General features: G+C 44.6%; 2 protein-coding genes across 2 annotated transcripts; both read right to left on the minus strand.

The window, feature by feature from the left end:
- Window positions 1–6,945: 6,945 nt before the first annotated feature.
- On the minus strand, window positions 6,946–7,825 carry LOC112885297. The gene is made up of 3 exons (XM_025950947.1): window positions 7,727–7,825; window positions 7,440–7,636; window positions 6,946–7,342 (listed from the first exon to the last, which is right to left on the minus strand). Exons 1-3 carry the CDS (start codon window positions 7,823–7,825, stop codon window positions 6,946–6,948), a joined length of 693 nt encoding a protein of 230 aa, XP_025806732.1.
- A 2,174-nt stretch (window positions 7,826–9,999) lies between these two features.
- Window positions 10,000–13,539, minus strand: LOC112885298. Its single transcript, XM_025950948.1, has 7 exons — window positions 13,449–13,539; window positions 12,655–12,960; window positions 11,994–12,560; window positions 11,598–11,712; window positions 10,926–11,417; window positions 10,739–10,849; window positions 10,000–10,019 (listed from the first exon to the last, which is right to left on the minus strand). The coding sequence occupies exons 2-7, from the start codon at window positions 12,859–12,861 to the stop codon at window positions 10,000–10,002; spliced, it is 1,512 nt and encodes a 503-aa protein (XP_025806733.1). The 5' UTR covers window positions 12,862–12,960; window positions 13,449–13,539.
- Window positions 13,540–16,086: the final 2,547 nt, after the last annotated feature.

Genomic DNA, 16,086 nt, shown 5'->3' on the forward strand with positions numbered 1-16,086 from the left:
TAGATTCTAAACCTCAAATGAGGGTTTCGAAAACGTAAGAACAAAACTTTAAAATAAAGGAAGAAAATTAGAAGACTAAGCTTCAATCTTATTCTTCGTTCACGTTTTATCCTTGTAAAATATTATCATAATACCAAACCATCACATCAGTTGTCTTTTTAAAAATTTGATGTACAAATCATCTTCTTAGAAACCGCGTTTTCACTTATGTACCGGAGTATACAATTGCTTTCCCATAGTCCAGTCGGCACGGCAACGCGGGTGACTCTTACAACGTACTCCCGAACAGTACTCTTGTTCTTCTCCAAAACGACGACACATGACAGAGACTGGGAGCCCGATTAGTCTCACACTGCATCGGTACTTAGATCGGTAGTAGTGAGTCTGAGAAATTCTGGCTAGCTTGAGTCTGAGTGGACAGCTAATCACCAGATGACAAGCAGGCTATACACAGCAGGTCCGCTAGGTGCCCAAAAGGTGCCAAATGGAAGAGATGAAAACAATTATTGTTACTGGCCAAAAGTGGAGTATACCAATGTGTAGCCATCGCCAGAATACATGGAGAACAAACAAACAATTTCTGAGGCTTAGGTTAGGGTCACTGCGATGATCTAGTTAATTTACGACAGAAGCAACTGGCGACCTTAATGGAAACATTACTGGTTTGCTACCGCTGAATTGAGTGTGGCGATTAAATTGCATTTAACCTCAAATCTATAAAAGTTTGTGGCCATCTTGTTGCGATGATGTTTACATTATCGCCGTTGACGACCACCATATTTCCTCTAAGACAACATGCATGGTTTTTCATCGGAAAACTACGTTTTGCTACTTCGACACCATCGGATTGCTCTGATATGCTTTGGTTTCCCACGGTCAGATATGAATTGATTGGAGCTAATTTGAAGAGTATAATACTCCATCAGTTTCAAATTATTAGTCATTTAGCTTTTCTACGTGCATAGCAAATAAATATTACGTTTCTAGAAATATCAAAACGAATAATAATTTGGGATGGAGGGAGGACATAATAAGTTGATGCGATGACATTAGAATTGTTTTAGTAGTATAAGGGTATGTTTAGTTGAGCTTTTCAACCTGCTTTTGCTTTTGCAAAAGCTAAAAGCCAACCATAAGATTTAAGGGTGTGTTTGGTTGGGGTGTGGCTTTTGGAAAAGCTATTGTGAGATGTGGGCTGTGGAAAACCTGCTGTGAAAAAGCTGCTGTAGGAAAAGCAGAAAGCCATTTGGTTAGAGCAGCTGTGAGCTATTGGAAACTATGGGTGAAATACCTGTAATATCCATGAAGGTTTGTGGGACTGTCTATATACCAAAATACTCGTACAAACCTATGTAAATGTATCTTTTGGAAAGAAAAATATTAAATTTTCTAAATTTTTCATCCATATGGTCCACATAAATAGAGCTGTAGCAATTACACAAGGTAAATGGCTCATAAAATTATGATATATATGTCAACATAACTATCCTCCTGTCGCACTACCCAAATCATCAGCGATCTTGTCACGAATGATATTCATGATATCCTCATTCTCTACATCTTCACTTCCATCTTCTTATGTTTGTACCGTGCCACTTATAGATGGTACCGAGTACTTCTCATCAGCATCACATCTCTCAAACTTCTTATCACGCAAATAGCTATCACGGATAAAATTATGTAAACCAAAATAAGCCATGATTATATGCTTCTAAGTACGAGGCGAGAAACTTGACATGCTCTTCAAAATACGCCACTTCTGCTACGAGACTTTAAAAAACCTTTCAATCACATTGTATAACAGCCCTTTCTTATCACGGCTCTTCTTATCCTTCTCCTCAGCAACAGCGGAGGGGACAAAGCTCACAGCTGCTCTAACCAAACGGTTTTCTGCTTTTCCCACAGCAGTTTTTCCACAGCAGGTTTTCCACAGCCCACAAGCTTTTCCAAAACCCACAACCCAACCAAACACACCTTTAACCATAATTATATGCTTCTGAGTACGAGGTGAGAAATTTAACATGCTCTTCAAAATACGCCAGTTCTGCTTTAAGACTCTAAAAGACCTTTCAATCACCTTTCAATCAAAAGAAACATAGAAAAAAGAACACACAATGGGCATCCACTGTTGCTGAGGAGAAGGATAAGAAGAGCCGTGATAAGAAAGGGCTGTTATACAATGTGATTGAAAGGTTTTTTAAAGTCTTGTAGCAGAAGTGGCGTATTTTGAAGAGCATGTCAAGTTTCTCACCTCGTACTTAGAAGCATATAATCATGGCTTATTTTGGTTTACATAATTTTATCCGTGATAGTTATTTGCGTGATAAGAAGTTTGAGAGATGTGATGCTGATGAGAAGTACTCGGTACCATCTATTAGTGGCACGGTACAAACATAAGAAGATGGAAGTGAAGATGTAGAGAATGAGGATATCATGAATATCATTCGTGACAAGATGCTGATGATTTGGGTAGTGCGACAGGAGGATAGTTATGTTGACATATATATCATAATTTTATGAGCCATTTACCTTGTGTAATTGCTACAGCTCTATTTATGTGGACCATATGGATGAAAAATTTAGAAAATTTAATATTTTTCTTTCCAAAAGATACATTTACATAGGTTTGTACGAGTATTTTGGTATATAGACAGTCCCACAAACCTTCATGGATATTACAGGTATTTCACCCATAGTTTCCAATAGCTCACAGCTGCTCTAACCAAATGGCTTTCTGCTTTTCCTACAGCAGCTTTTTCACAGCAGGTTTTCCACAGCCCACAGCTCACAATAGCTTTTCCAAAAGCCGCACCCCAACCAAACACACCCTTAAATCCTATGGTTGGCTTTTAGCTTTTGCAAAAGCAAAAGCAGGTTGAAAAGCTCAACTAAACATACCCTTATACTACTAAAACAATTCTAATGTCATCGCATCAACTTATTATGTCCTCCCTCCATCCCAAATTATTATTCGTTTTGATATTTCTAGAAACGTAATATTTATTTGCTATGCACGTAGAAAAGCTAAATGACTAATAATTTGAAACTGATGGAGTATTATACTCTTCAAATTAGCTCCAATCAATTCATATCTGACCGTGGGAAACCAAAGCATATCAGAGCAATCCGATGGTGTCGAAGTAGCAAAACGTAGTTTTCCGATGAAAAACCATGCATGTTGTCTTAGAGGAAATATGGTGGTCGTCAACGGCGATAATGTAAACATCATCGCAACAAGATGGCCACAAACTTTTATAGATTTGAGGTTAAATGCAATTTAATCGCCACACTCAATTCAGCGGTAGCAAACCAGTAATGTTTCCATTAAGGTCGCCAGTTGCTTCTGTCGTAAATTAACTAGATCATCGCAGTGACCCTAACCTAAGCCTCAGAAATTGTTTGTTTGTTCTCCATGTATTCTGGCGATGGCTACACATTGGTATACTCCACTTTTGGCCAGTAACAATAATTGTTTTCATCTCTTCCATTTGGCACCTTTTGGGCACCTAGCGGACCTGCTGTGTATAGCCTGCTTGTCATCTGGTGATTAGCTGTCCACTCAGACTCAAGCTAGCCATAATTTCTCAGACTCACTACTACCGATCTAAGTACCGATGCAGTGTGAGACTAATCGGGCTCCCAGTCTCTGTCATGTGTCGTCGTTTTGGAGAAGAACAAGAGAGTACTGTTCGGGAGTACGTTGTAAAGATTCACCGGCGTTGCCGTGCCGATTGGACTATGGGAAAGCAATTGTATACTCCGGTACATAAGGAAAACGTGGTTTCTAAGAAGATGATTTGTACATCAAATTTTTAAAAAGACAACTGATGTGATGGTTTGGTACCCTTTTCTATCTCCTCCTTTTCATGCTGGCAGCTCAAATGCAGTACCTGAGGTCGGATCATGGCATATATTCGTTGACATCATATTGTCAAGTAAGGACCGTAAAGGATACATTTTTCACTAAGGTTAGACTTGTGAGGCGATAAATAAAATTGTTTTTCTTGTAGAGGTATTTGCAACTTAGTGATCCATAGGGGATATTTTCTATTTTCATCTTTAAAAGATAATGCGTAGTGAACTACAATTTGGATTGTTAACACCGTCACATCTTGATCAAGCAAGTGTTTAATTTGATAAGATGACTTATGAGGTTATAAAAACTATGCCTTATCCCCAAATAAACATGTTATTTCGTTCTGTAGTGTGAAAATCTTCGACATCTCGTTGTAAATTCTATTATCTACCCGAGCATCTCTATGTTGTGCACTTAATTAATTGGCTGCTTCTGTACACGATGATGAGCCAAGAAGCATATACTTAAGCCACCGGACAGCGTTTACTCAAGACGACAAATATACGGTCCCCATCAGGTTACAAGAACAAAGTAATGTACGCAGGTCAAAAAGGTACAAATCTATGCAAAATGAAAGTGCATTTGGTCCCTAAATACGTTTTGATATTGATGACATGTATAATTAAGAAGCTAATGTGTTTATCGAACCATGGACAGGTTAAAATTCAATGAAATCAAATATTTGCATGAAAATGCCAATTTATTTGATAGACGGTGATGAAGCTCAAAAGAAGATCTTTATTTATTTTCTACTTTGAATTTGAGTATAGAAAATACCGTACTATTAGGATGGATGCAAATGGATAGTTTGAAGATATCAAAGTGCTTAATTGAGATACCAACTACCTATGAGAGACACAAATCACACAGTTGTGCACTGAGTTTTTCTCACTGTTTCTGTGAGTGCCAGAAGTCCCAATAGTGGCTCGGAACTTCCGACCCCTGTCGGAAGTTGGTTAATAGTTCTGATAGGGAGTCCTCAGCTGGTTGGTTTTAATAGTGTCTGAAGTTCCGACCCCGAATTGGAAGTTCCGACAATCACTTATTCTGCACACTAACGGCTAATTTTTTAGACTTGGGTATATATACCCCTCAGCCTCTCATTCATGTGTTGTTGACTTTCCACAAAAAGAACACCTCATAAAGCTTGAAATCCTTCTCCAAGAGCTAATCCTTGAGTTGATTTGAGTTACGACTTGGGTGAGAAAAAGATTGAAGTGTGAAGCTTGAGCATTTGAGTGAGAAGGCAGCCAAGTTCATTTGAAGAGCACTTGAAGCATTTTTATCCATCAATTCGCGTTTGTTACTCTTAAAGCTTTGCTTCTAGACAGTTCGGCGTCACCTGATTGAGCGTCCTCTCGTGTGTGTGTGCCCCGGGAAGTTTTTATCACCTATCCTTTATGGATTTTATAGTACGTGAGTCAATCCTTCTTTGTGGTTGATTGAGTGAGGTAAAGAGTTAGTGGAAGACCCGACTCTTTGTGAGCTCCTCAACGGAGACATAGCTTTCTTTGTGGGAGTGAATTTTGGGAATAGATCTCTTGTGTCCTGTGCTTATTGCATTTATCTAGTTCTTGTTGATCTAGAATTTATTTTGTGCCGATCTACGTGCTCAAGTTGTTGTGCTTGCAAAGATCACTAGCGGAAGTCTTCTAGTATCTTTGCGCAATTTTTGATTTAGCTAGGTTCTGCAGCTTGAAGTTTAATTTTAAATTTCATATAAGAACTCTCCTTTTATCGGAAATTCCGGTCCAGTCAGCGGAACTTTCTACACAGCAGGTTTAACCACTGTAAAAAAATTTTAGAAACTTTCAGATAGGTCTACTCAACCCTCTAAGCATTACCGAGATCCTTTTACAGAAAAGTAAAACAGCCTTCGTAATAGGTTACGACGTATACCCACATATTTTAATTTACATGAACGTCAATTTCATACCTGTGATGAGGTGGAGTTCCATGTGCGTAAAAATCTTTTCTTGTTTCTAGTTTTTGCTCAAGAAAGGTTGTCTGTTGCAAAGTCTGTAATCTACTGTTTGGCTATACCATTCTATGCATGTGGTAACTATTATTATCAGCTAGCATTGAGAACCGTTAGTGATAACTATTATCAAAATTTATCAGTTGTAGAGAATCGTCAATAACTCAGATGACCGACAATGATAAATGGTCCAAACTGGGTTGTTATAAGCAAAGTATTTAAAGAGTAATTATAAAAAATATTATGATTTTGCAAAGTTTTGGAAAGCTAACGGACATTTTTGGATGCAAGAAACTTTCTGAAGTCATGCAAAACCATGGTTAGGAAAAAAAAAGATTGCAGTTAACATTCCTTGGTTTTAAAAACTACTAGAAGGTTTGTTGGATCCAGAACCTGGTAGCAGTTTCCCATAACCAAAGTAGTTTGCAAAACCAAAGTAATCTTCCAATATTCAAAAGTACTTGGCATCATTTTAAAACTAAATTTTCTTGCTAACCGTGTTTCTCTAAAACTACAACTTCAAAATAAACCTGTAGTGTTTTGGAGTTTGCAAAACTCCAAAAAGGAGGTCCTGAGTAGAGTTTGTAAAATTCAAAAAGGAGTCTTATTATTGATTTTTTTAGAAAATCCACTCAGGACTACCCTTTGGAGTTTATTAATACCATAGTTTTCTAAAACCTTGGCATTCAAACAGGCTCTAGGTCTATACAGATGCTCTAGTATTTTTAGGCCCCTAATATTCAAATGTCGTTAAACTATTCAATCTGCAAGCAAAATCGTTCAAATTTACTGTAAGTAGGACTTATCTATTTGAAGTGAATTGAACAGTGTGATATGTATCGAAATGCTCCACACAATTGAACCATCAAATAAATAAATAAATAAATAGATTTATTGCTACTTACGCAATTGAAAATCGATAGTGTGAACAACATCATGCAATCATCACTCCCTTTTTTCTTGAAGAATAATCATCACCCCCTTTACACAAATCCAGAAATTGAAGTCGTAAAATACAACTCGGAAACAATTTCGCAGACACATAGTATGCACCAGCAGGTACAGTACAGCACGGGTAGTCGTCGCGTACTCTCGTGTCTTGTCAGGCCATCTAGACGCGCGCCTGACCGTACCCCTCCGCAGCAGCAGGCTGCGGATACGGCGCTTGCCCGTTCCCCTGTGCCGGCCACTGGGGCAGCCCGACGGCGACCCCGGCTTCCGGCGGGTGCTGGCCGTGGGGCCTGGGCTCGTCGGCAGCGGCACCTTCCACCGCCGGCACATCCTTTGCCGCCGGCGCATCCTTTGCCGCCGGCGCGCGGAGCAGGACGCAGGACTTGATCGCGAGCGAGGTGGCGACGAGGCTGAGCACGGCCGCCCTGACGAACACGCCGCCCCTGATGACCAGACACTTCTCGTAGAAGGCGCCCGCGAAGGTCGCGTCGCGCGTCCCGGGCGCGTTCAGCTTCGCGCCTCGCCAGTAGAACACCGCGGCGATCACCGCCATTATCCTGCACACAACATCATGGCCGAATAAAAAACCACCCGTTTAATTTCCTTGGGATCGACGCGACGAAGCTGGCGCGTGAGGACAAATTAATAACTCACCATGAGAGGATGGAGACGACGACGCCCACGACTCGCCTGGTGGACTTGGACGCGCCGCCCCCTGGCCGGCAGCAGCCGCCGGCCACCGAGGCGACGATCTGGGACACCGCCAGCAGGATGATCGCGCATACCGCCAGCGCGTGGGCGGGGTTGGCCGGGTACACGCACTCCCTGCCGGACACGTGGATGTCATCCGGCTGCAGCAGCATCAATCCGTCAAAACCTTGCAGATCATATCACTACTCATGTACAAAATATGGGTATCGTCGTCGACTCGTCGTGCTTACAGTGAGCTTTTTGGTCTCGGCTATGAACCCCAGCACGGCGCTCGTCACCCCAGACATCCCCACCACGAAGATGAGGAGGACCGTCACGGCAGCCTCCATTGATCCCATGTGCGTGGTCGTAGTGGAGTACGAGATATCGGAGACGACGATGAATTATATTGCTTCTTGATTTATCTGTATAATGAATTATGCTCGTGTTTATATAGCGAACGTACTGGAAACATGAAACTTGATCGTGCCGCCTGCGGGTCAAGTCGCGACGAACTCATGACTCATGACAGCATGAGAGTGATCTCAAGAGAAGTGACGCCAGGCCGGTGCATAGGAGTGTGCATCGATCGTACCATCTGGCATGTGCCGGACAGGCGGACACTTTCCTGGTACGTCGTCGCGTACGGCAAAAAAAAAGATTTAGTATCGTGCCAAAATGAAAAACTCAACTAACGCAAAGCTAATAACGTAATCTACTGGTAGAGACTATATCAACAGCTCGGTGATTACGGATACCGTACCAAAACTTGTCTTGAATTGACATCGATGGCGAACAAAAACACCACTGGATGAGCCTCTTTGGATGGACCAAAGTTAGGTGTTAAATTTTTGCATCTAATAGCACTCATATATTTGCTAAAGTTTTTAAGAATTGGCTAAAGTACAGCCCACCCTATTGCACGTACTCCTATTTGGATGGACTAGTGCTTTGAGCATTAGCACTTGGATTCAAACACCCCTTTAGTTACCTCGACGAAGAATATAGATGGAGGGCGCATGGTGTTGTGAAACAATTAGATTAGTGATCAATTTAATAACTAATTAATAATTAATAATATAATTAGTAGTTACTAATCATGAAAGGACCAATCCTGAAGGGGTGTGTCCCTTCAAGCTTTTGGCCCATGGGGCATGTATAAATATATAAACAGTGGTTTCCAATTAATATAATTCATTTCCTTATCCTTTCTCTTTCAACTTTTCTCCTACAACACATGGTACAGTGCTCCCGGATTGCTCAATGAAACGCAGATGATGAGCGCAGCACTACAGCAGGCTTTGGCTTTGATGCCAACTCGCATAGGCCAGGCGTGCATTTAAATTGCCAAGTTTAAGGATGACCTGTCCAACGACTACGCTATCCTTGAAAGCGTTACCTGATTAGCCGGCGGCGGCGGACGCGTTGAGCCAATCGCCATGAAGTTAGCGATTCAGTCGGGGGTGGAGTGTCCCACCACCGTCCCCATCCGGTCCGGCCGTCTTCGTGCTCACCAACTCTCGCCTGTTGGCACTAGCTACCACAAAATTGCTCGCTGCAGAGCAGCCTGCAGCGGGATCTCCTTTGTATCTTCCGCGTGAAACTCTCTTCCTAATCACACGGTCTAAAAGGCCTATTCATAATTTCTTCAATCTCTCTCCTACCTTCTTGATCTCCCATGCACCAGTATTAATGTTTACGGAACCTGTAAGTTTACCATCTCTGATCCTCTTCCTCTTAATGAAAAACGTGCTAAGCACGGAAAAAAATTACCACCTCGCGGAACACTACAACGTATCAACATTTCCTCGATTGTCTTCTCAATGTCCGAAGGTTATTATTCTTTTTTATATTTTCATTATCATGTAGCCAATAGTTTTGGAGTATAATTTGGATATTAGGGAGAAACAAATTAGCATCAAGAATTCTCAGCCAATATTTTTCAAGAGATTTAGAAATTATCTTTTTTATATAACTCTCGAGAAGTATCTTTTTTACGTGTAAAAGAGAGATTTGTCAACTAGACAACCTAGAATGACAATCTTTGTGGACAAGGTCTGAGACATGCAGGTGCCTGATCCCGCCAAACCGCAGAACGAACATTACGCCTAGCTATATAACTTTGTCTTCCTAGCTTGTCAGGGCTTCCACCATTCGTGCAAACTCAGTTTCAAAGATCACCGAACCTTGCACTGCCACACTGCTAGCCGGAAGCTTTAAGCTTTAGCTTCTGCTTCCTCTGCAGTGGCACATATTGAATAAGGCCCTCCAGACGGGGAAGATTACTTCCCTCCTAAAGTTCCAAGCAACAGTATTCCAGAGGTTCACAATTTCGGCGATACATCCGAACTTTCGCTATTATCGGTGGGGGGCGAAAAAAATGCATACCGGTTAAATTTTTTCAGCCAAATTCGGCTCCCACACCAAACTGGCCAAAATGGCTTTTTCCCTGGCCGGCCCATCTATAGCCCGCACCAAACTCTAACAGTGGTCCAGTTCCAGCACCAAATTGGCCCAAGATTGCTCATATGTCAGATTCCAGGCCTGTTTAGTTCCGGTGTAAACGCAAAAAGTGTAAATGCAAAAACGCATGTGTAAAACTTTACATCTTTTTGCATTTACAGGTGTTTAGATAGCCAGGTTTTTGCGTTTACAGCTTTTTTGCGTTTACAGCTGTTTAGTTGGATGGCTCATTTTGCATTCTTGTGCATAGATGAACACCAACGTTTGAAGGAAAGTACTTGTGTGCACACACTGAGGAAGGAAAGTGTCCTTGAGCACACAAGTTGACACAACAACATATATATGCATAACAGTACAACAACAGTTTTTCAAGGCAACCACAACTCGAAATTAAAAAGCCGCAGCAGTACACGTCCTCACAAATTACAATAAAAAGTAAAAGTCCCGTTACATAATCATAGCTGAACCTCGATGCAACATATGGAGCGCAATTGTATCACAAAAGCCATTCATGTGTGGACATTCCAAATAACTGGGCGCAGGCTCGCATTCTGGCTGATCTTCATAGGCTTCATCAGGCACATAGTTATCATCAATATCACAGCGCCTAAAGTCTTTATCCCTAAACCCACTCTGCCTGATGAAATTATGCAGAGCCATGCACGCAACAATAATATGTGTTTGTGTTGGATAACAGGGTATTTTGGTGAGCATTCGCCACTTGTGCTTTAAAACTCCAAATGATCTTTCTACGACATTTCTAAGGGACGGATGTGCGTAGTTGAACATCTCCTCTTTACCTTGAGGTTCGTTGGCGTTTTGAAACTCTTGAAGATGGTACTTGCTGCCCTTGTAAGGAGCCAAGTAACCCGGTCGGTTCGGGTACCCCGAGTCCACCAGATAGTATTTGCCTGCAGCACCAAACACCTGTAAGCGTCAAGAAATTGCCGTTAGAATTGCAAATGGAGCTTCATGTTAAAAGTGTACCTGGAGGGGGATGGGGAAATGCATTGTTGTACTTATTCATTGCATCATCAAAAACCCTCATATCATGTACCGATCCAGGCCAACCTGCGAGAACAAATGTAAACATCATGTCAAAGTCACAGACTGCCATCACATTTTGTGTTGTGATGCTCTTACGACACATGTACTGGACCAAAAGCTGTTGGGGCACCACAACAGGAATGTGAGTTCCATCTATTGCTCCAATACAATCCTTGAAGAATGGATCAAACCTATGGTGCATCAATCTGGGGTGCCTAGTTCTGAACTCTGGGTCTCTGGGTTTAATGATGTCAGCAGCAAGTTTGAGTAAAGACTTTAAAACTTTGTAAAACATGTTGTGAACCGTCCCCATGGATCTTTCAAATCTGTCCTCGGCTTGCCTTACTGACTGCGGAGCTCCAACCATCCACAGAAACATGCCTAAAGCCTCTATGGAGGTTGACTTTGCACTAGATGTCAAATCATATTTTTCTAGCAAAAGTTCGTGAAGCCGATGGAAAATATTTGGAGGCATTCTAAACATGTTGTAGCATTTCTGTCTATTCAAAAGGACCCTCTCTACCCATTCCAGACCACTGAAGCCTACTGGTACTATCCTATACACATTTCTACAGCAGTAGGTGTCAACATGCGTAGCTAGCTGAAACGTACCGTAAATGAAACCAATGTCTGCAGAATCATCCATGAATTGTGTTATCATGAAGTTTTCAAACTCCTCATCTGAATCTGCATCTTCATTTCCCTCTTCTGAGCAATGAACCCCTTCCTGCAACAACAAAAGATTTGCAAGCAATCAGTCTCCAAGGTACAAATAATGAACACATGCAGCTCAGCAAAGGTAGGACTACGAACACATCGTCCACATAAGTACCATCGACCTAAGACCATCAACATACTCAGCATCCACATAAAAACCGACCACATAAACAGCATCCACATAAATATGTCCGAACACACAGCATTCATGGAAATTAATAGTTGAAATCCACGCACAGACACCATAAAGTTCAAAAGACAATGCAAAGATAGAAGGGTCTAGTCGACGACCCTAGCGTAGTGCTCAATAAGAGCCTTCCTTCCATGCGGAAGGGAGCGCAGGAAAAAGTAAGATGCACCCTTGTCCTGAGCAATCTTGAGCACACCAATCCACAGCTGCGCATTGTCCTCGGTGACACCACAGTCCCTTGCCGCTTCCATTATGGTGTCAAACTGTTTCTCCATCTTTGCTTCCTCGGCCTGCTTCACCTGCAGCCTCTTCGTCATGAAACCTTCCATGGCTGCATTCCTTTGGGTTTGTATCTCGTTGTGCAGCTGCATTTGGGACACCATGGCTCGGACTGCGGGGCTCTTCGTCTTCTTGTTGGGGCTCGTAGCAGTACTGCGTAGGCTTTGCGAGCTGTCTCGTGTCCTCTTGCTTCCTGTGCTCTGCGGGGTCTGGAGGCTATGATCGTCCTCTGAATCTTCCTCTTCATCATTTGGGGTGACGTCCACAGGATCCTCATCTCCAGGCACATATGAACTCGACCCATCAATGGCAACACCCATGAACATGCGGTCCAACTCGTCAAGGTAAATAGGCCAACCGGACTGCAGTTTTTTCCACTCAGGATGGCCCTGCATTGTGCAATATGAATCATTAGTGTCAAATCAGTGTGTGCATTCTTGCAGTATCAGAAACTTGAAGTAATAGAATGCATAGGAGAAGTACCATTGTGTTCGCTCTCCACCAAGCCTCCGTGGCAACAACAGATCCATCCGGTCGGCGGCCAAGCCCTGAATCAGTGCGCAATTGCTGTATGAACTGCCACAAACCCCTGAGCTGCCTATATCTGTTCCCAAACTGCGGTCTGTCATGCCAAAACCCAGTGGCGGCATAGAATCTAGACTGGATCTCTTTCCACCCATACTTGTTCATCACACCCCTCACGCAGTTTCCGTTATCGATTTGGCTGCAGTAAATACGGCAAAAGGCTTGGGTATGTTCTGGACTCCACGCAGCCCTGTTGGTGTCGGCCTAAACGTAGCGATTATTAGCACGGAATTTATGCAGTGTCGCACAAGGTAATGCAATCAACAAACCAGACTACTGGTGCCCCCAAAATTGGTACAAACACAACCTACATAGGGCAGTCAACCACCTGCGCTAGTGCTGCACCGAAATTAAGTGAAAAACAGCGTAAAACAGAACCTACAAAGGGCTGCCAACATCCCGCGCTAATGGTGCACCAAAAATTAGTAAAAACAGTGAACAACATAACCTACATATATTCGACAACTAACAACCCGCGCAAATGTTGCTCCACAATCAGTCAAACAGTACAAAACAGAACGTGCATTGGGCACTCAACAAACCCTCGCTATTGGCGCACCAAAAACTAGTAACTGCACTGATAAATGCAATGATAAACATAACCTACATAGGGCAATCAACAGTCCGGACTAATGTTGCACCACAATTTCGTAAAAACAGCACCTAATTAGTGATGACAAAGGTAAATTTACCTGCACGGCACGACGACGGCGACGGCCACCGCCTCTGGTTGCTTCGTCGGATGCCGACGTTTCATGTCGAGGGGGCGGCACCCTGCAGGCAGGTCTGCGGAGCCAAAGGGTGCAGACCCGCCGCCTTGTGCATGTGGAGGTGCGGTCGCGCCACTGGTGCCTGATCTGCGGCGACCGCTGGCCCCGGCTCGGCCATCTCCGCGGACGCTGCGTGGCCCGCGCAGGCCGAGGGTTCGGTTCTAGCCCCGTGGAGGAACACGAATGGGACAAGGACGGTCACTTCCCTGGACCTCGTCGCCGCGGAGAAGGTCTTGCACCTCCGACCACCCGTGCTCCGCGTTGAGGTCGAGGCCGTCGAAGTGGAGACGGCTCGGCCGTAGGCTGCTCGATCCGCTGTGGGGGTAGGCGCCGGCCGATAAGCCGCCGTACCCATCGTCGAAGGACGACCCCGGGCCCATGGACAGGAAGTCCCGGGTTCTGCCGCCGCTGCCAAAAAGGTCGTCGTTGCCGTTGCCTCCGGCGTTGCAGTCGTCCTCCAGGCCGTAACCGCCGGCATCGTAGGCGTCCGCGTCGTAGTCGTCCATGGCCGCAGAGGTGCGCAGGTAGTCGTCCACGGCACGGCGGCGGGGGAGGTGGGGGTGGGGGAAGGGCCCTGTTGGGACCGGCACGCGGCGATGCTGGAGCTCGGCTGCCACGGCAGGGGAGGGGGCGGACGGCACGGCGGCGGCGGGGGGGGGGGGGGGGCGGCGGGGGAGCAGCAGGCGGCGAGGGAGCAGCAGGCGGGGGAGGGGCAGCGGGCGAGCAACAGGAGGGGGAGGGGCGGCGGGGGAGGGGCGGCGGGGGAGCAGCAGGCGGGGGAGCAGCAGGCGGCGGGGGAGCGGCGGCGGGGGAGCAGCAGGTGGGGGAGGGGCGGCGGGGGAGCAGCAGGCGGTGGGGGAGGGGCGGCGGGGGAGCAGCAGGCGGCGGGGGAGTGGCGGCGGGGGAGCAGCAGGCGGGGGAGGGGCGGCGGGGGAGCAGCAGGCGGCGTGGGGAGGGGCGGCGGGGGAGCAGCAGGCGGCGGGGGAGGGGCGGCGGGGAGGGGCGGCGGGGGAGCAGCAGGCGGCGGGGGGGGGGGGAGGGGCGGCGGGGGAGCAGCAGGCGGGGGAGGGGCGGCGGAGGAGCAGCAGGCGGGGGAGCAGCGGGCGGGGGAGCAGCAGGCGGCGGGGGACGGGGCGGACAGCACGGCGGCGGCGGGGGAGCAGCAGGCGGCGGGGGACGGGGCGAGCGAGATAGGGTTCCGGGAGAGAATGCACGCGGCCCGATGCCCAAACGCAAAATTAAACGGACCGGCCTGTTTAGATGCCTAAACGCGAAAAGGCCGTAAAGGCGAAATTTTTTTGCCTTTTTGCGCCGATCTAAACAGGCCCTCCGTTATTGTAAAATTTGCTCAGATTAGACTGTTTACTGTAGCTGCAATATCTTGTGATATGTTGCATTATTTCTTTGTTTTTATATGCAATTGTGATGTATGATGGAATAGATATAGTTTCAATCCAAATCGTGCCAATTTTTTTAAAAATCCTTTTGAGTTTGTTTGAATTTGATCCGAAATTTCTGATATTTTATGTTTATTGGTGAGGTTAAAAAATTTTGTTTACCGGATTTGTAAACCTCCATCAGCTTCCCTTTGGTCGACTAAGGAACCATCCACGTTGACATATACACGACCGATGTCCGATCCCGTTATAAGATTTGTAAAATAAGAGCATGCAGCAACAAGCCATGCATGTTGCCGCCGCCGTGTGTAATGTACTTGTCTCTTCTCTCCGCAACATATCACGATTTCATCTACGGATGGAATCAAATAAAAAATGGGCTTTGCCGTACAATATTTCTTTCTTGTTCAACGCAACTATTAAGATACCCTGCGCAAATAGAGTGGATTGCTAATTTTTTTCAATCTTCATATTTTTCAGATTGTCTTATTGCAATATGTTCGAGATGCATGGTCCAATATCTCGGAATCTGATCCATGTTGACTTTTTTCCTCTCCTTTCTTTTTACTTAGTTGTTCCCTGTAAACTACTGCTATTAAATTGTGCTTCTCCATAGCTATTCCAATGGGTTTTTTCTTCTAATGGTTGTCACGCTCCCTAAATTTTACACTAATGTTCTATTTTGTAGAACTTTGGCTCCTTCTAAATGACTTTAGCTTTAGTTTTAATGGTGAAATCAATTTTTTAACCGAAACTGTTTTAAGAAAATATTTAGCAAAAATAAATTTCTTAATAACAATCTATTAATTCTAAGAATACTTTCGAGCTTGAGGAGGAAGGAGAAGCCGGTGAAACCAACTTTTTAACTCCTCCTCTCTATTATAAGCCGTTTGGGAATTTAGTCGGGTTATTGCGTGAAGCCATTCTATTTTTACTTATTCAGTAGGATTTCATGAAAAGTTGTTGAAGAAGTCACTGGAGAAGATCTAGCAAACAGACCCTAACATTTTAAGGTCACTTGTGGTATCGCCAAACGATGTTGGTGTTTGAGATGTTAACAATGTGATGAAGAGCATGTCAAGGCTCAATGAATGCTATAATCAAGCCACCGCTAAACTACCTATCCATGAGGATTGATTTGTAACCTTTAATATTTGTTCGTA

The sequence above is a fragment of the Panicum hallii genome, chromosome 3, assembly GCF_002211085.1.
Source record: "Panicum hallii strain FIL2 chromosome 3, PHallii_v3.1, whole genome shotgun sequence".
NCBI lineage: Eukaryota > Viridiplantae > Streptophyta > Magnoliopsida > Poales > Poaceae > Panicum > Panicum hallii.

What these genes read in the sequence shown, in the direction of transcription:
- LOC112885298 (XM_025950948.1), bottom strand. Translation starts at nt 12,861, where the DNA reads ATGAACAAGTATGGGTGGAAAGAGATCCAGTCTAGATTCTATGCCGCC. An exon ending in GGTGGAGAGCGAACACAATG is followed by an intron (nt 12,561 to 12,654) that starts GTACTTCTCCTA and finishes TGCACAATGCAG; the next exon opens with GGCCATCCTGAGTGGAAAAA. An exon ending in TTATTGAGCACTACGCTAGG is followed by an intron (nt 11,713 to 11,993) that starts GTCGTCGACTAG and finishes TTGTTGTTGCAG; the next exon opens with GAAGGGGTTCATTGCTCAGA.
- LOC112885297 (XM_025950947.1), bottom strand. Translation starts at nt 7,825, where the DNA reads ATGGAGGCTGCCGTGACGGTCCTCCTCATCTTCGTGGTGGGGATGTCT. An exon ending in CCGAGACCAAAAAGCTCACT is followed by an intron (nt 7,637 to 7,726) that starts GTAAGCACGACG and finishes ATGCTGCTGCAG; the next exon opens with CCGGATGACATCCACGTGTC. An exon ending in GTCGTCTCCATCCTCTCATG is followed by an intron (nt 7,343 to 7,439) that starts GTGAGTTATTAA and finishes TGTTGTGTGCAG; the next exon opens with GATAATGGCGGTGATCGCCG.